Source organism: Crocodylus siamensis, chromosome 15 (genome assembly GCF_052110815.1).
Source record: "Crocodylus siamensis isolate JL-2025a chromosome 15, ASM5211081v1, whole genome shotgun sequence".
NCBI lineage: Eukaryota > Metazoa > Chordata > Crocodylia > Crocodylidae > Crocodylus > Crocodylus siamensis.
In genome coordinates this window covers 31,747,799-31,768,452 of record NC_143409.1, presented here as the reverse complement: position 1 = coordinate 31,768,452, position 20,654 = coordinate 31,747,799, and the positions used below count along the sequence as shown (strand labels likewise).

The following is a 20,654-nucleotide window of genomic DNA, read 5'->3' as shown; positions in this document are numbered from 1 at the left end:
ATTAGATCTTATCATTCACATTTTTCATTGAAATTGGATTTAATTTAAATTAAAAATATTGCTTTTTTCTTAAAAAAAGTATTACATTTCAAATTAAGATGATCTATGTTAAGCCATAATTATAACCCATCAAAGTTAATTGAATAATTTAAAAAAATGCAACGTCATGAGCCCTCACATTTTAATTGGTGAAATAGTGCTGCTTTTTTGTTATGTACAACTCTGAAAAGGCAGTTTCAACTTCTGAAGTCAATTCATATATAATAAATAGGTTCCAATGTTTTCATCGATATGATTTTCAATCTTTACAATGGAGTAGATGCTGTTCCAAATACAATTACTTTGAGGTTCTGTTGTGAATAAATGTTTTTGCATAAATTACTTTCGATTACAGTTTAATGAGTAGGTTCAGGGAGGGTGTTTTCAGTTGGATTATTTTAGGGTTGGTAAAGTAGGAAATGGAAAAAGCAGGACAGCTTGTTTTTTTCTTTTGTAGTCTATCAAAATAAGAACCAGCTAGGAAAGGGTGGGATTTACTGTTCTCAAAACATGTAGGGCACAGGTCAGATTGTCGAAGTGTTCAGTTACTGAGTTGGATTTCTAGATTGCAAATGTATTTTGGCACCTACTTCTTATGGGAACAAATCTGACCCATTATGACCACAAGCTATCATTAGGAATTCCTCAGTTTAAAAGATTAGTTCGTTTTAAATGCTCTGTGTGTGTGTGTGTGTGTGTGTGTGTGTGTGTGTGTGTGTGTGTCCAGGACACTTAAGGTAACTTTATTTAAATAATTAACTGTTTTAAAAATGTATTTAAAGGATTGTTTTCTGTTATTTTCCAAGTGCAGATTAACACAAATCAACAGAGACCTACCAAAATCAAGGCGGGGGCTGACTTTGCCAGTGAACCATGGAGCTACTTTCACAGGCTTATTGCAGCAGGACCACGCCTCACCCCACCTATGGCTCTGATTGGCTGAGGAGCCCCAGTGGCTGTGCCCCTCACCACCGATTGGCTGTCTGTCATTTGGCCCCACCCCTTGCCTCTGGGCGGAAAGAGCTGTTAGTCATGAGGCCCAACCCCTCACTGCTGATTGGTGGAGAGGGGTGCAGCTGCACAACAGGCAGCCCCCTCTGCCAGTCAGTGGGCGGGGGGGGGGATGTGGCTGCCATCTTGGCTGCTCTGCGCTGGCAGTTCCCTCCCCTTCCCATTCCCCTTTGGGCTGCAAAGCCTCAGTAGCCATGAGGACTGCTGGCTCGGGAGCCAGCATTTTATTTTTAGTAAGTTTTTTTGGGGGAGGAGGGGAGAGTTGGGTTGGTTGGCTTTTTCTGTGAATTTAGAATCCTAGAAAACTAGGTTTGGAAGGGACCTCAGGAGGTGATCTAGTTCAACCTTTCGGAGGATGGTCAAAGCAGGACCATCCTCAACTAGATTATCCCAGCCAAAGCTCTGTCTAGCCAGGTTATGAAAACCTCCAAGGATGGAGCTTCCACCATTTCACGGACAATGCCGGCTTTCACACTTTCTACAAAATCATGAATTGAGTAGGCCCCTACAAATCAACAGTATAAAAAAACTTAACTAAGAAACATGTTTTTCTCTATTTTAGAACATAATAAAAATGTTAAGGTTAAGCATCTGGATAAATACATTTCAAGCTATATAATTGCAAGCTGGATGACGGGTGTGGGGCCAATCCATGGGCCAGCTCATAGGGCTATCCATGGCTGGATCAGGCTCATGGAGCCAGTCCATGGCTGGATTGTGCCTGTAGACCAAGCCTATGCACCAAATTGAGCCCTGGACCAACCCTGTGTATGGGCCTAATGCAGCACACAGGGCCATGTCATCTGGCCCACTGGGCTCCCCAGAGAGATAGCAGGGCAGTTCCACACCTTGGACAGCTGCAGTGCACAGGGCAGCACTGGCCTGGCTGCTGTGTGGTTAGCTTCTGCTGTGCTGATGTATATTTTTGTGCCCCCCTCTCCCATACCCCCTGCCAGAAAAGGTGGTGCCTGGGTTTGCTGCCTGGTCACTGTCTGCCCCCCCCCTTCCCAGTTATGTTACTGGGCATTCCCATGGCCCAGATGATACAGCTCTGCAAGCCAGGTTTGTTTGCCAGACCATGGGTTGAGCACCACTGTATCCTCCTGTTTATTGAAAGGAAGTACTGAATTTTGCTTAGAGGCTATATTCAGTTATACAATAGAAACAGTATTATCACTACAGTATTAGCAATGTCAAACGTTTTAATAAAAATTCTGTTGTGTTGAACTAAAGTTCAAACTATAGAGCACATATCTATTTTTTCATTATGGTCACGTATTATCTTCCATATAAGATTGTGATTTTTGCCTATTGTGAGCACAAAGAGCTATTTAAAATAGTATTTTAATCAGAAAATAGTTATTCTGTAAGGAAGTTTTAAAACAGTGACAAGTAGACCAAAAAGCAAACTTCTGTCTTTGAAATTAACAGAGTAAATCCTAATGACCCCTGAAGAATTCTAGGAGGACAATGTGACATTTGGGTTTCACAATTTAAACTGCATAAAAAGCTGTAGAGCTTCTCTTTATCACTTCTGTAATTTTCTGCCTTTCTTACAATTCCTTGTAACTCTGAGTCCAAATCAATACACACTCTGCTTCTTACTGAAATTTATATTCCAGTAGTGCCTGTGAAGTTTCTTTAGGATTTGCTGGGTGCTACCAAAATATCAGACAAAATCCCTGACCCTATCATCTAGCCTACAAATAGCCCATGATCTAGATTTTTAAGGCATAATGAATAAGTGTAAGTAGGGGGAAGAGAAGATGAAGGTAACATTCAGCCTATACATTGTATAATCATATCAGTGTGCTGAATTTGAAAGTTCATGTAATATTAGCATATTAGTAATTGTGGTTAAGTGACAAGTTCAGTAGTATATGATAATAGTAGCATTGCATAGTCACCGAGAAAAGACTATTTAAATTCCCCAAAATGTAAGCAGATTCAAACTACAAAGTTCAAATCTGGCCTTCCCCAGTGTTCAGTGCCATTTAGACCCTAAATTATTTTAGATCCATCTCTACTCGGTTTCCTGCTTGGATACTCATTTTCAAGTTGCCAACATGTTTACTCAAATGGCACATGCAAAAGTGCTGGTTTCAAGAGGAATTCTCCATGTTTGGTGTGATTGGCTCAACACTCTTCCTTCTGAGGTGAATCATAATGTCCCATCACATACTATGTTACAAGGTCAAGAAGGTAATTCTAATAAAGTACATGTCCCCTTCTAATAAATAAGTTGCTATATTCAGGCAACTAATGTGTTAAAATCATCTTTTGCTCAATTTCAGTTGTAATAATTATAAGTATACAATGACTTAATCATGATTGAATTGGAAAGCAAATGTCTTTAAAGTAATAATTGGTATATTTACATATCATTCATGCAAATAAAATGAGGACAATAAATTGTGAGGAAGGGCTTGAGGGTCTGTTGCTTGCTGGTGCAGTTCATGTGGGGGAAAGAGGGAAGGAAAGTACCATTTTATCTCTCTAGTAACTTGCCTCCATAACAGGTTCAGTGAGTCTTCTGTAACCATGAGATTAAAGGCTTTTAGCTCCAGCAGTGAGCTGAACTATGGTAGCGCTGAAGATCCTATGCCCAGACCTCACTAGCAGCCCAAGGGGGCCTGGTTGTATCTACATGAGCCCATGCTATAGCTCCACTAATGGTGGTATGCTGCTATGGTCAGCTGTTCACTGCAATTTAAATAACAGTATCATCTGAAGAACATGGTTAAAAAATTACTGAAAAGACCAAATCTTAGGGAAGAAATAGATACAGACATAATCTTGTAGTACTGATAATGACTTGTTTTCTTTAGTCTTGAATTTTTGGATGGGAAATCTGTGGTATGAGCAACCTATAAAGCTTGAGTTTATGATTAAATATGGAATAAATTATTAGTGAGTAGAGAGTAGTGAGAGACATGGCCTCAGGAGTACTCACTGATCACATCTCCCCAGCTGTCAGAAGGTAAGAGCTACCAGAGTATTTATGCTTCTGTTTCTGAAAGTGTTTCGAAGCCTTATAATAGGTTAGAGAAGCATTGTCCAGGGCAAATTTCTGGCAAGTCCCACGAATGAAAAGTGACTTCTGTGATAAGATATAACTCATACTTTGGAGGGATCATCGTCCTCATTGTCAGCTGTTGGCTTGTAGATGACACCTTTGTTGTCTTCTCTGTCATCTCTGCAAGTATAAAAAGGCAATGTTAGCAAAAGTAAATTTGCAGGGAGGCAGGAGTGGAATGACTGTTTAAAATGCTGTATCTTATAACCAGTTTAGCTCAACTGGTTGGAGTATGATGCTAATAACACTGTGATCACAGGTTCAATCCCAGGTTGGACTTCATGATCTTGTGTGGTCACTTCTGTTTCTGTAAGCGTTTCCAAGCCTTATCATAGGCTAGAGAAGCATTGTCCAGGCCAAATTTCTGCCAGTCCCATGAATGAAAAGCAGTTTCTGTGATAGGGTATAACTCATACTTTGGAGGGATCATCGTACTCATTGTCAGCTGCTGGCTTGTAGATGACACCTTTGTTTTCTTCTTTGTCCTTTCTGCAACTATAAAAAAGAGATTATGTTAATGAAAGTAAATTTTTTGGGGGGGGGGGCAAAGGGGGAGGCAATGTAGCGCTGACTGTTCTAAAATGCTGCATCATATAACCAGTTCAGCTCAGTTAGTTAAGGTGTGGTGCTAATAACACCAAGATCATGGCTTCAATCCTGGGTTGGACTGCATGATCTCTTGAAGTCCCTTCCAAGCCTTGCTTCTTTATGAAATGGTCTACATAGGTGAGGTGGGGTCATCTTCTCAGTAGCAGCATACTTTGCTTTAGTCAGTAGTGCCAGTACTTGTGAATACATAGAAATAATTGGTCAGCATTCCATAGTGTGGCAGCAAAACATCTTACCTTTTCTGCCTAATCAGCCAAAAGGCTGCTGCAAGAATGATGATAACTCCAAAAATGCTGGCTAACACCACTGAGAGGGCAACACCTAAAAGTGGGAGGAAAGCATGCAGGTAGATAATTTGATTTATGTCAGACCAGAAAGCTGTCATGTGTGACAGCTTAAATCTGTGTGTGTTGCATATAACACCACATGAAAGAGGTATGACTGGATAACTTATTCCTTTAGTAACCGGGCATTTGAAAAGATTCAAACCTGAAGGCTCCAAACCTGAAATCATATCCCTACAGGTGTCCTATTGAAGTCAGAAGGGCAATGTATGGGTCTGAGAGTCATGGAACCACTTGCTCGGGATTGTTTATGCTCAGTCCTCCCTTTTATAGCACACAGGATAGTGTACGATAGGCAGAATTCAAGAACTAGGCTAAAACAAGAAAGAATGGTAAATTAATTCCTGCTCTTTTTTTCAGCATGGAAGAACACAGTCGAATGTAGTTTTGCTGGAGGTGGTATGCTTTGTAATTAAGGACTTTGCTTGTAAGGGTTAAGGAAGGCTAAGTATTCATTTGTGATAATAGCACAAAATAAAAAATCAATTCATGTTTGCAAGGACTTTGATGGAGTGTTCTGTGAATCTAAGTAATACTGACACCTCTTTGATGCAACTCTTAAGATAAGTCTTTGCAGTGAAATATTTTAACATTTTGGCTTTCTTTAATGATCCCAAACATTATTCAGCAGCATTTGCATTATCCACATGCTATTTGTGTGTAATGATTTCTATTTCTTTAAATTAACATTTGTCTTATTTCGGTATGAATGTTTAGAAGCATCCCACAGTGGACCACAGTAAATAGTTGATAGTTTTTATGTAAACTAGTTAAATGTTTCTTTGGTGAAAAATAACCAGGTAACATTAACACTGGGAGCAGTTCAACTGAATGAAAGTTTGTGTTTCACAGATTTACGAAAAGAACTGTTAGTTTTAAAAAAGGCTTTGAAGTAAAAAAAAAAAAAAAAAAAAAGGTCAAATAAGCAACAAAGAATCAATTAAAACTGTAAAACTGTTCGGAAAATATTTTGCCTTTATACATAGAATTAAGACCAAAGTTAATTTTAGGAATTCAGATTTCTACTTATAAGATCTCCTTATTTTTTAAATAGCTTATTTGAAAGCATCTGCTGTAATATAGCCATATGATTAAAACTGGGAAATATTTCTCATTTAATTTATGGACTGTTACCTCTCCTTATCTGAAAGTGTTAACATAGTAATATACTTCAGATGCATGTTCTTGAAGCTGATTGTATTAACTGCAAGATACTGTTTGCATGCAGAGTTTATTGTGAACATATTTAAGATTCATCAACTAATCTAAAGACTGAAATGTTGAAGACCCAATACTTGCAAAAATGGTGAGACTTCAGCATTCAGTCAACACCACAAGTGTAATTGGCTTGACACTGTGCACATTTGCACTCCATGAGCATAGCACAGTAATCCCATCTTGCAAATTTGTGCTCTTTGAAAGTCACAGGTGCTGTATTACCAACCCCACTGTGTCAAAAATCAAGAGAGAAATTTAAAAATCAAGTGACTTGATATGTAAATCATGAGATGTTCTATTCCGATTCCCCTGTGCACCCCCCCCCCAGCTCTTCACACATGCACCCTGAGCATCCCCACCAGCCCATTGTGGCCCTGGGCTCAGTGCTGACCTGGAAGGGCTCCCTGTACCCCCCCACTCCCATGGCTGGGTCCCACCTGGGCTACATTCCCTTCTGGGCTCCTAGGGACTTTGTGGCTGGTTCTGGCCCAGTTGGGGCCAGAAGAAAACACTCTGAGATTTGAGAGTTCTATCGTGAGATCATGAGTCGGACTTAATTTTACTCAGAAATTGCCACTCCTGCAATAATTTTGCAAGAATTGGCATTACTGCAGATGTGCATAATAGGATATGCTTCGCAAACATCTGGCTTCCTGGACAAAATCATGGCCTTATGCACAGGCTCTTATCTTCTTTTCCTGTTTCCAAATACGTTTTATTCCTACTTCTGGGACAGTTATGTGCATAAGGTTCAGCAATGTGCTGCTTTCAGGACCTGAAGTAGTAGCCCTACAGAAGTAGTCTTTTTTTTGTTTGTTTGTTTGTTTTTGTTTTTTGAGATGGTGGTTATACCAATTAGGCAGTGTTTAAGGCCAAATAAGTTGGAATGTACGTAGAAGGCGGCTTGGGAGATTCTGAAGCTGATAAGTAGGGTCTTTACACTAGCAGAAAACTTCTTTGGCTCCCTGACACTGTCAGTGACATTTACAATTAATTGCAGTGTTAGACTGAATGAGTTTTTATTGAAATATCACTAGCTCTTAGTAATTTATTTGGTAGTCATAGGCCCCCGAGAGACATTAAAATAAAGGTGCAGTGGGATCTGATATGGGATGCAAACAGTTATGCTTCCTGTCATGCCACAGATGCATGGCAGGAGACATGGTTTTGAGATTTCACATCAGATCCTATGCTGTCATATCCTGGGCTCCTTCTGCACCAGCAAGTAGCAAGCTTGGCTCCCAGCAGCAGGAACATGCTGTATGCTCCTGTGGTTGTGAGCCTCAGTCAGATGATCAGAGCTCCCAGCCTGGGGAGTGCACCATGCATGCCTGCAGCTGGGAACTCCAATCAGCTGGAGCACACAAGTCTTGAATGGTTCCTGTATGCTTCAGGGGCTTGGTACTGGCAATACATTCAATTTAAGGCATGGTGGGAAGCAGCCATAAGTATTAGACATATTTTGTGTTATAATTTTGTGACTTGTTTTATCATACTATGAATTGATTAAATGTGTGGCCAGGTCACTACTTGCGACTCAGTTAACCGGTTGATCATGTCTTTAGTGTAATGTCTATTAGCCATAGAGACCATTCCTTGGTGAGAACAGCAGGACATGTGGTCCACTGCATAACTGAGCTCCTATTTGTTCATAGTTCGAATGAGATATTTCCAATATATCTTTAAAGACCTCCCCTAGGTCTGTAATATTGGAAGCATCTTAGAAGCTGGCATCACATATAAACAGAAGATGAATTATGTGCTTCACTGAATGAAGCACATCATTCATTCATTCACAGACTCAAAACTATTCTTAGCATTGGCAAAAATTCACTGGTGATTGTTGAGAGAGTCAGTTTTGTGCTTTATTTTCCCTTGAGGATTTTAATCGTAAGAGATGCTGCTCTTCTGTGCTATTAGCACTGTGCAGCTAGTATGATGGTTACAGGTCAAGAATAGGAATAGTTTGAACTCCTTATTTCACCCCAGACCCCAGAGCAGTGTCGGAGTTAAGTTTTGTTGGGACATATCAGAGATGTGGGTTTTCTGGAAAATTTTGAATTGGAAAATTTTCCAATGCCCTAAATAGAGCATGATCTGATTTAGCATGTTTATTTGACTTATATTTAGTAAACAAAACTAAAAAAGTACCCCACGTTAATTTTCTGTTCCAATATCCACAAGTATTTGAACTGAAATATTTGATTAGGAAAAAAAATAAATACAGCACACTTAATGTGGTTTAAATGTTATATTCAAACAAGTTCAAAGCTTTATGTGGAAAGAAATTTATTTTTATTGGAATACTTGTAAAAATGTAAAGACAATACCCAATAGCATGTACTTCCTTTACATTGTTTGTTTAAATTTAAGAAGAAAAACAAAGGCACTGAAAACTGTTGACATGCTAATTTTAACACACCCAAAGAACTGTGCATGATATGCCATGCTTTGGTTTTGATTTGACCTGCACAGCCAATTAGGTGAATTCATAACTTGATTTTTGGTTTGGATTATTATGCGAGCGTATTTACCCTTTTATTTACAAATCAGTAAAACATATATGTACTCTCTCTCACACTTACTAGGGATAATCACCTGAAAAACATTAGTTACGACTTTGAAACTGCCAAGTGTGCCCAATATTGTATTGGCATCCATTCATTTTTACTAATGAATTTTATGAAACAATGAATTTTTAGAAATGGAAAATTTTCACTCCACATCTCTGGGACATGTTGTGTTGAACTATTGTGAGAAAAATAAGAAGAGTGATAAGCACACTTAGTTGTTGTAGAGGGATATTATCCTACTTTCGTCAGACCTCTTATGTAGTATACAACAAAAATTCAAGGGGCAAAATGGACAAAATATTAGAGAGAATCTTTCTGTCCTTTGTATGTAAATGCATCAATTTCACAGAAATAATTTAGTTCTAAATCAGTCAAGGCTTTACTTGCATAAAACAAGAAAATATTTCCAATTTGTCATAGATACAGTGATTTGCTCAGCTAATGAACTGTGATAGGGCTTTTCTCCATTATTACAGACAACTTACTGTTGACAACAAAGCAGTAAGAGTCAGATGTCTGCTTGCTTCACAGAGTGATACATGAACAGAGACTGGGGCAACAATTTTTATTGTGCACAGCAGATAAGCCTCTGTCTGCGATCTCTTAGAGGAAGAGATCTCTGCTTCAGTAGAATGTGCACCGACAGAAACTGGTATATAACAGCGAGGTATCCAGAGGTGCCATCCATATTTTGCTATAAGAAAGAACAGTAGTGTAGGAGTAGCTGTGAAGGTCCAGAAATGATCTGAGAGGCAAGGGTTTCTTAGGGTGATACCTTTTATTGGATCAACTATGCAGTTGGTCCAAAGTTAGACAAGCTTTTGAATGCAAGGCATTCTTTCTCAGGCCTCTGATCGCAGAGAGCCAGGCACAACATAGTGAAAAACAGCAAATGGGGGGGGGGGGGGGGGGGGAAGGGTCTGCTACCACTGAGAATTTCTCTCATCCTCTCCCCTCTGTTGTTTTTCACTATGCTGTGCCTGGCTTCCTGTGATTGGAGGCCTGACGAAGAATAGCTTGCAGTCAAAAGCTTGTCTAACTTTAGACCAACTATGTAGTTGGTCCACTAAAAAACGTAACCCTAAAAATCCTTGCCTCAAGCATTAAATTTAGCTCTTTCTACATGCAAGTTTCCCGGACAGACTTTGGAATTTAGTTCAGAACCCAGTGGAAAAAGATAAGGGACAAAACCATTAGAGTAACTTCTCTCCTTTCAGTAATGACACAGGATTGAGAAGACTGTTGAAGTAGCTGTATGTAACCAAGATCATATGATAACATCTAATGAAGTGAACTCTTGCTCATCAAAGCTTATCCATCTAAATGATTCAGTTAGTTTATAAGGTACATCTCTTCTCTGCCTTCCTAACCAAAATCAGTGATGTTGGGCTTGTTTACTTAGATTATCTACTGCTAGAAGTGGTAAAAATGACAGAAGTTTAATCTCTCATTTTCAAGTAGGCAATATGATGCAGTTATCATAGAATAAGCAACTAGAAAAAGTGGAGATAGTTGTTACAATGGAACAATGAGAGGGGAAAATACACACCAGTAAAATGTATGTAGCCCTTCTAAAAAGTTCACAGCAGATTGTTTCCTGTGCTCAGTAGAGGTAAGTTATCAGAAGATTAGGCAGATCAATTACCTCATGCAGATACAGGCAGTCCTCGACTTACAGCTTTTTGTGTTACAACATTTCGCACTTACAACGTTTATAAATTGACACCCTGTTTCAACTTTCTTATGTCAGTTTCAACTTTACAACACTTGAGACCCCTGAGACGACTTCAGCCAAAAACCCTTCAAAAGTCCAAACAAGAGCCTTTCAAAAAGTCCAGCAAAATCACCTCAAAGAAGTCCTTCCAAATCAGTATGATTGCTATTTACAGTATAAATACATTAGTGTAGCTATATTATGCATCTATAACTGATTGAGTACAAACTTTTTGGTTATTTTTGGTGAAAATAAGGTATTGGGCCTTTGGTTCAGGAACCAATCCCCCATTTTTAACATTGCTTCTTATGGGAAAATCAGTTCCAAGTTTCAATGTTTTGACTTAAGATGCAGTTTTCAGGAACCAATTGTGTCATGAGTCCGAAGACTGCCTGTATTTCACTGCAGATAGCTAAATATAGACAATAAACTAGATTCGCTTGAAAAAAATATTACCACATTGGTACAATTCAGTTCAGACGCAACAAAATGATGGGAATCATTTTTGTCATGCTGACATGTAAACTAATAACCATCTACATGCATGCAGCTTAACCCAAATACTGAAGAAATGAAGTCATCACAGTATGTTTAAGTACATCCCACAAAAACTGTGAGTTGTTTTCAGGATGACATTTAGACATACTGTGCATTATGCTTGCATTTCTACCTGACCAGAGTTGATTCCCAGGATCCAGGGGCTGATGAATTTCCATGTTCTCTCTCTTCAGTGGGTATCTAATTGCTGTTAGGGATCTTCTTCATCCCCAGAAGAAAATCCAAAAGGAGTATAATGCATATTGTTTATACATCATGAAATTAATGGCATAGAGAAATGTTATGAAGATAAGTAGCTTGCACTGCCTATAGTGTTATTTGAAACAATGACTTAATACCTTTGCCCCATGGAAGCCAATAGAATCCAGGGCCATAATAATTTCCTACTGCAAATAAACTGCAAGGTACTGCACCTGGGAAGGAAGAACCAGCACCATACCTACAGGCTGGGGAACTCCCTTCTCGTCAGTGCAGAGGCAGAAATGGATCTTGGAGTCATTATTGATGCCAAAATGAATATGGGCCGACAGCATGGGGACGCGGTCAGGAGGGCCAACTGCACTTGGCATGCATCCACAGATGCACCTCGAGCAGGTGCAAGGAGGTGATCCTCCCCCTCTATGCGACACTTGTCAGGCACAGTTGGAGTACTGTGTCCAGTTCTGGGCGCTGCACTTCAGGAGGGATGTGGACAACATGGAGAGGGTCCACAGGAGGGCCATTTGCATGATCGGGGGCAGCAAGGCCGGCCCTACGAGGAGAGGCTACGGGACCTGAACCTGTTCAGTCTCCACAAGAGAAGGCTGAGGGGGGATATAGTGGCCTGTTACAAACTAGTCAAAGGGGACCAGCAGGCATTGGGGGAGTCCCTGTTCCCTCGAGCACTACCAGGAGTGACAAGAAATATCGGTCGCAAGCTGGCAGAGGGTAGATTCAGGCTAGACATCAGGAGGCGCTACTTCACGGTCAGGGCAGCTAGGATCTGGAACCAACTTCCAAGAGAAGTGGTGCTGGCTCCTACCCTGGGGATCTTTAAGAGGAGACTAGATGAACACCTTGTTGGGGTCATTTGACCCCAGTACTCTTTCCTGCCATGGCAGGGGGTCGGACTTGATGATCTGCTCAGGTCCCTTCCAACCCTACAAACAGACTATGAAACTGGTAGTTTGAAAAATGATAAGAAAAAGAGAATAAAAATTGGATTTCTGCATTTTGCTTGCATGCAGAAAGTGGGTTAAAAAAGTATCTGTACTTGACAGGGAGATTGCAACTTCAAAGTCGAATCTGTTGGGGAGTATGCAGTACATTAAAAATGGCATAAAGGGGAGTTTCAGATTTTGTACTTGCTCAACATTTCCTTGTTAATTTCATATGCTGTTATCAGTACAGTTTCCTGTGAATGAATGCTGCTGTCTGCCTTTTTCAGTGTAGAATGCCCATGGTAGAGAGATTTAAAGCCACGACATGCAGCCCAATGCAGGCTGACAGGTCCCTAGTACAAGTTGCTGTGGATCAAAGAGCTTCCTTTTTCCTGCACCCGAGCGCACAGGCAATCAGCTGCATGCAGGTTCGGGACTGGGGAGCTCCATAATCCACAGCTGCCTGTACTCTGGCACTCATGCAGTCAGCTGCATGCCCTGGTAAACACACTGTGAACTGAAGAATTTTATCCTAGATCCTAATAATTGTATGTCCTGTTATGCTAGACCTTGAACAACTGACATGACAGGATGCATGATTTGTTGGGGCCTGGGATAAAATTCCTCAGATCCTTTTTGACAATTAATGTCTGTCAGGAGTTTCTGATGTAAACTCAGTAAATATATCAGTAAATATATCAGAAGTTTCCAGCTGGAAATGTGGGAGTGAATATTCTTTAGCTGTTTGATTTGCAGTAAGAATAGTCTTGAGCTGAAACCATCTCTTGGTGTGCTTTAAATCTGATTCTTGATTTAGCTCTGGCTTTAGAAAATGTATCCTCACCTTTAATTAACTCAACAAACTCCTTTTTTTAACGAACAAAGTATGATACACAATTACAGTTTAGACCTTAGTTTATTTACATTTGACCAACTGTAAAACTACAAAGTATAGAAAAGAAAGACACCCTCAGCCTCATCATCTTAAAACGGCCAAACACCCCAATATTCTTGTCTAGAGAGAGGACTATGAACATCACTATAATGAAAAATTAGCCATCTGAGTGTTTTATGAATTCTAGGTACTAGTAATATTTAGGACCAGATTCTCAGCTGCAACAAATCAGCATAGCTTTATTGACACGATTAAGAATCTCCCTTGGTTTTAGGATGGTCACACCATTTGGGAATTATGTCACTTTTATGATATAAATCAAAGTATTTTCTGCACCAAGAAATTAAGACATTTTAAACAAGATTTAAATATTTCAGGTATGCTAAATATATTCCCAGTTTTCCAAAATCTTAAAATTCCATCTTTCTTGTGGAAGAGTATGTTTTGTGGGAACTCATTCAATGGATTTCATTAGAATTCCAGGGCTGTTCAGTAGACTTTGCTCTTCTGGGTAGAATTTTAAGTGAAGCTATTCATTTTTCATCTAGTGACGTCAGATTAATTCTTTGCAGTCAAGTATATCAGAACTGATCTTAATTTTAAATTTCTTTGTGTGTATAGCTGGGAAGGGTTTGTATTTCCAAAGACTGGGATTTAAGGCTTGGAACATTTTATCCTTGAAGACAGGAAAAAAAGCAGACACCACTTGTTTTAGCTTCAAGACTCTTGCAAAACTTGAGATGTTTGCATGGGACACTTCATTTTATTGAAAGGGAAGGTGTGGTGTAGTGGGATTCAAGCAGGGCTATGAGTCAGAACTTCTTGGTTTTGCTCCAGTAATTGAAATACTTTTGGGGAAAAGTTATTTAATCTTCCTGTGCCTAGTGATAGCAACTACGGCACTGAAATGCTTTGTGTACTGGTGGTAAAAGGTACCATGTAAACACAAAGTGTAATTGGTGCTTTCTTTGATTGAGCATACAGTAGCATCTCCCCTTACGATTATAATTTGTTAATAAAATTCCGTGTGAAGATGTAGGGGGGTAAAACATCTCTTTTTAAACTACTTTCCCTCCTTAAGCACTGCAAGTGAAAATAGTTGTTTTAATTGGTATCTGCTTTTTGCACAAGGCACAGAAATGAAGCCTAGGGGAACCTGAGGTAGATTAAATCTTTGATCTGCATTAAAACCACTTTTAAAAGTTCCCTGAATTCTCTTGGGCACCTCTAACTTCCATCTGACCTTTTTATGTGCACCCATTCCATTGGCTTTTCCTGAGGGGCAAGTGTTTTGTACTTTATAGTAAAAGCAGTTCATCAAATAGAAGTCAGGAGAGCAGCTGTCTAAGAGGAAGAAGTAGCCTTTGACATTGGCACTTTGGAAATAGCAAGGTATAGGAATTTAATATATCACTGGAGAATGTTATTAAGCTATGAAAATACAGTATCTCTTTTTTTTTTTTTTTAATTACAATACATTCAGCCTCTAGATTGTAGCTATTTTTCTCTAACAAAAATGTAAAGAAATTACTAGTTAAATAATTGTTAAAATCAGTCCAAAAAAGAAGAGCTGAAGTAGCAAGGAAAATGGTATATCTATTTAAAATATTACTGTCCTGGTTAGATACAACAGTTCAGAGCAAGACACTTACAGACTTAAAATTTCTGGTGGCATTATTTTATACTCCTATATAATGTATATTAAAGGGATAGTCTTTATCAAGACTTTATCAGGACTTTGTATCTAAATTTGTATATAAATGACTGAAAGCCACAACCTTAACATGGCAGCCTCGTTTGGACTTTTTACATTCCAAAATTTGGGGCTTAGCTTCCTGCTGTTTTTTGATCCAGAGTTTTGATGTGGTCAGTCTGAGGAAGGAACCATCTAGGAAATTAATTCTGAAGCGAAATTACCCCAAATTTGAGGTCTGTTTATAAGATGGGATTTGTTTCTATTTCACATTTGCTTCTGCTTCAAAATTGTATATTTAAGCGCTTCTCTACACACAGAAATTGACAAAAGTAACTTATCTGCCCATGTCATACAATTAGTTATTGTAAAATATTAATCCAGAATTTTTACTTTAATGTGGTATGTTTACACGGGAGGCTGTTATCTGCAGTAGCTCTTGGGGTGAATTTTCTCATGTAGACAACCCCTAAGTGCTTTCTGTTCATTTTAAATAAGGAGTAGAGGAACAAGTAGACAGTATTGTTGGAAGATTTTGTACACTGTACTGCTCTTATTAATCTGCAGGTTGACTATTTGCTGGATTCATTTTTAATTTCTTTTTAATTTTCTGTAATTATTTTGCAGACCTGTTAACATTTTGCTTGTCTGTTTCCTAAACTACATGCCAGGACTGTAGGGTTTTCTTGAACTCAGTGATCGTCTGCTGGAGTTGGGGAGGTGTTGACTGGCAAAGCAATGCACTGATCAGTACCCTCCAAACAACTACAGAAGTACCTTACTGCAAGGCTCATCTCCAAAGGCATAGGTATTTGTGCAAAGCCTCTCATGGCATTGTAGAGCTACATAGTGACACAAAAAACTTTTAAATCAACTCTTGTGTCTTAAGACTTCACCCTAAAAAGATGGCTAATTTTTATGCTCATAACAGTGAATCGCAGAGTCCAATGTTATGAGCTATTTTTACTTCTTGGTGTCAAGTTCAAGTGCCTCAAGGACCTCTTCTGATCCTCTGTAATTCCCCATAAACAGTCTCCCTGCAATGCAAAGTTGTGAATCCTTTTAACCATTTGGTCAGCACAATAATTATCTCTTACCAACCATGGTTGACGTTCTCATGGTTGGAATCTCATTCCTATAGCAAGGTTGTATCTTCACTATTACAAAATAAAACCTTGCTAGCTTTATAATGCAAGTGCCTGTAAACACCTAACCTGATTTTAAACCCTTTAGAAGTCAATGAAAATCTTTTCATTGTATGGTTTAGTGCTCATTGCAGAAGACTCACAGGGATGACTTTATTGTTCCTCATGTTCGTAGGGTCAGACCCCCAAACAGAATAAAAAATTAGCTCTGTAATTTCCAAAACTTAAAATTATTAAGTTGCTTGTAATTGACTTATGATTTATTTAGCGTCCAGCCCTGCACCAAAGTTTTCAAACAATGTGCATTGCAGAGGTGCCTTGCAGCAGTGTTATGTTGTATGCTAGTAGGGTAACTACTACAAGCTTAAGGAGTAATCAAGTGAGAGATGCTGGAGTGCAAAGAATTTGTGAGAAAACTTACAGTATTAAATTGCCAGTTAATATAGTGAATTGAACCTGAAGGCTTTGAAGTTAGAGAGGAAAATTGAGTATGAACAGCATCAGACATTCTTGGTTATTTTCTTTTTTTCCCACTGGACATGAGAAGAAGGACTGAGCCCTCCCTCTTTCCCTCCCCCATAGGCTCTTTCCTACATCCCATCTTATTCAGTCTGATCAAAGTAGCATTAGGTGAGCAGAAACTGCATAACCATTGTAACTGATAAGCAGTAACATTTTCTGTATGGCTGAGTCTCATACAACTGCTTATGTAAGCAAATGTGAAAGAAGAAAAAGGAAGACAAGAAGCTAATGCTTCTGTGTGTCATCTCCCCTATTAATATCTATGTACTTAAAGAAACCAGTGCAATAATATGGGCACTTCATTCAGGGTTCCAAGTCCGCACACATAACTGTTTACCATTTCTTACACAGAACTGTTTATTTTACTTACCTTCGTGGAAGGAGACATAAACTAGTCTTTCTTCAAACTCTTGAACGTGTCTGAAATTATTAACCATTTCCAGGGGTTTAGGATCATCAAGTCGTGTGCAGTACAGGGCGGTTTCTAATGCCAGCAGCTAAGAACAGAGCACTCAGTTCAGTATACAGGGAAAGCAATGTAGGTGTATTTAGACATGACATTGGAAATCATTTGGTAAGGAGTGTTTGCACAGAGATCAGCAGAATTGGTGGGATATTTTATGCAGTAGTTTGAGTGTGCTGTGTGAGCCTAAATGCAGTGTGTAAATGTGACTTCAGCTGTCCAACAAGCTGTTTTTCTATTATGTATGCATTTGAGAATTTAAATGAATTCATATTAGATCAAATGTAGAAAGGGTAATTGTTGTTTCATGGTGGGCATTTGCATCTTTTTTGTTCTTTTTCTTTTTTCTAACGTTAGAACTCTCTGCCTGCCTTAACTGATGAACGATTGAAAGTGTTCGTTATATCCCCAATAAAATGTGGATGAGTGGAACTGCTTTTAAGCATGTAGATACATGCTATAATTTCCCTCTTTAATTTATTGGTGGCCCACCTCAGAGGCAAACATCTTTCTCTTTTTCTAAGATGTACAGAGACAGATGTGGGGAAGAGCCAAGATAGCTTTTGTGAAATAACCCTCCCCTAATTAAACTTCAGGTTTTAAAAACAAAATCTAACCCAGAAGTTGTTCAGAACTGGGTCCTATTTTATTTAAACCATTGCAGTTCAAAGCTCCAATAAGCAGTTCCATGTATGGCGTATGCCTAAAAAGGCACAAAATGGGAATAGCAATTTACAGAAGAAACTTGTAAGGACTAAGTGGAGACAAAAAGTAAGCACATGAGCTTACTATAATTTCCAAATAGATATCTCTTTTTGTGCCTGTTTAACTATGGGAACATTTTTTTTATCTATGATTGCCATTTTTAAAACTCTATGGGTGCATCCAGATAAGCATGCACATGCAGTATGCGGCACCACAGACAGGTCTGCAGTGCTCCATCCCCACCCTGCGTGCACTGCACACGCTGCTAATTTGCAGCCTGGCAGGACGGAGGCGGGAGGTGGGTTGATGGCAGGAGATTCTGGTGTCAAAAAAAACCCCTGCACCTAAAAAAATAAGTGGGGTGGTGCATGTGCTGCCTGAAACTGGAGCATGGCTAGCCAAAGCCATGCTCCGGCTGCTGGCCAGGCTCCTTGCGGCAGGATCACCATAACTGCAGCCCCCCTGGAGGCTCCCAGGACCCCAGGTAAGTCTGCTGGGGCAAGCCTGGGTGCTCATCCCAGCCTCCCCTATCCCAGCCCAGGTAATGTCCTGTGCACGAGAGCGCTGCATGCATGGGGGTTCCCTGGGGACAAGAAGCAGCACACCTTGTTCACTGTTCTTTGTCCCCAGGGAAATGTATGTTCCCTCTTGTTGGGATGTGCCCTATTAAGATGGCATGCTTCTGATTTTCAGATGAACTACCAAATACTGTAGGACAATTGAACTTAAGATATCCCAGTAATTTACAGCCTCAAATTTATGGCCGCCAAAGCAGAGATCCTATTAAAATGGGACGAAAAACTGTCATTTAACATGTTTATTCTAGATAATACTGCAACAACAGTATTTGCATTTGCAGTCCCTTGACCCTTGCACATCAACTATTAACAAATAAGAAAATTACTTAGGCTGTGATCTTGTTTGCATTCAGAGGATTGAGTTGAATAATTGTATCTTTTAGTATTATAATAGAAAATTTCTTATTTACATACATTAGTAAACCTCAAACATGAAATCTATTTGGTAGCATTTAATTTAGCTCTAGGCTCTAGACTACACTGCTAGGCTAAATAAAATACTGTTTGGTTTAAATTTACCTGTTCTTCTGAAATGTATACAGGATGTCGGAAAACGGTCCAAAGAACACTAGGGTAACAAGGAGGAGTGGTCAGGGATCCTTCATAGCGATAATACTCATTCAGTTTTTTGGGAAGCAGTTCTTGGATGTTGAAACCTGGGACTTGAGCCTTCTGGCCTGAAAGAGAGCATCGTTGTAAATACTGTATTTTTAATATGTACATCTCAGCACTAACTGCATCACCCTAACATGCTACTGGGCTGCACTGCCTTGTTGACTCTCAGCATAGGTGAAGCCCTGTGAGGCAAATTTATTTTTCAGCAAGTTTTTTAATTTCAAATATATCTGATGTACTCTAATAGATGTTAGCCCCAATTTAATCTAGAAATGTAGTTAATTAAACATCTTCCAAATCTGGCATTACATGTTAAATACTAAGCCAGAATTCTAATTAGTGAGAGAACTTGCTTTTCCCTTTGGAGTGCATTCTTTTCATGCAATTAAGCATGGAATTATCCAACACACTTCCTTGTAAGTAGTGCAGACAGTCACCCAACATTACGGTTTTAGAGGACTAAATTGTTAATGTTTTCTGCTGCTCATTATGGTTTGAATGTTGTTACTGGTAGAATGAAGAGTTTCTTCTTAACCTGATGTTACTCATCTCTTCCACATTGTCTTGCACTTTATTATATGCTGCAACACTAGTTTTTAAAAAGATATGTGGAGGAAAATATTGTGAAATATGACCACTTACTGGGATTGAACACACCAATATTTAGTATTTGCATGCAGTCAGCTATCTGAATATTTAACTAAGGCTCTGTTAACGAAAGTAATAGTACATGCAAGAAATATGGTCTCGTAATGATCCATATGATGCTAATGTATGTAAGTGTCTGTCAAGCTAGATTTAGAGTCCGCTGAAGAGGAGTGCGCTGTGTTTGGCACTATTCTGAGACAGTTTCATGGAAGCTTGCTATGGACTTGTTCATTGTTTCCTAACATTTAAGGATGTCCATTTCAACCAAGGTTGATATTTTTGTTGTTGTTTTTGTTACCTTCAGCCACTGTTGATCCTTTGGACACTGTAGCCACTCACCTTTGTATTTCACGTTCTGGAAATGACTGAAGATCTTTTCATATGATGGATTGAATGGGCCTATCTGTAACAGAGACAGGAGATGTTCAAATACTTGGAGTTCTGTGTGTATAAATTCTGTAGCAGCTAATGTCAGCATTTGATTAACAACTTTATCTTTTGATTAAACTTTCCCAAAAGACACATACTTATTTGATAACGCACACTGATATAGCCCTTTACATGAGAAATTAACTGTCTTTTGGAATTGTTTTGTTTTGTCTTTTCATGCTAATACTCTCACAATAGAACAACAAACTAGAGGTATTGGATCTGCTTTTTCATATTACCCAATATTAAATTGTCATTTGTCTGCAAAGAGACTACAGGATTGGTTCCCTAGTACAAATAGCTTTATTGAAGATATTACATTTTCTTATTCTGAGTCTTCTGCCTTATGTGGGCCATTTCTGCACAGAACACCAAGGATAGCTACTCAGATAAAATAAATACTGTGTTTTCTCACATGCTTCACGCACCTTGTGCTTATTCTTCAGCATCACTTGCTCTCTCCTGGCAAACTCTTCAGTATGGCTTTAACCCTGTCACAGTTGCTGCTGAATTTGCAGCAGCTTTTGGCTGCTTTGTCCTTAGCTTAACTGTTCAGCCAGTTTGGCAGTGGCTGTGATGGGTTACAGCTCGAGTGGCATAGTTTGCAAGGATGGTGAGTGACCAGCAGCAAACTCTGCCTCTCCTCCATGCAGCCTAAGAAGGGAAGGAAAGGGAAAGCA

General features: G+C 39.2%; 1 protein-coding gene across 1 annotated transcript in view; it reads right to left on the bottom strand.

Moving 5' to 3' along the window:
* Positions 1–2,234: 2,234 nt before the first annotated feature.
* CA12 (carbonic anhydrase 12) overlaps positions 2,235–20,654 on the bottom strand; it is a 68,700-nt gene continuing 50,280 nt past the window's right edge. The window contains exons 5-10 of the mRNA XM_090029590.1: positions 19,885–19,948; positions 18,802–18,959; positions 16,907–17,033; positions 4,972–5,056; positions 4,562–4,621; positions 2,235–4,246 (exon numbers count right to left, since the gene is read on the bottom strand). Coding sequence (XP_089885716.1) covers positions 4,168–4,246; positions 4,562–4,621; positions 4,972–5,056; positions 16,907–17,033; positions 18,802–18,959; positions 19,885–19,948 — 573 coding nt within the window. The 3' untranslated portion in view covers positions 2,235–4,167. The remainder of the gene's footprint in view (positions 4,247–4,561; positions 4,622–4,971; positions 5,057–16,906; positions 17,034–18,801; positions 18,960–19,884; positions 19,949–20,654) is intronic.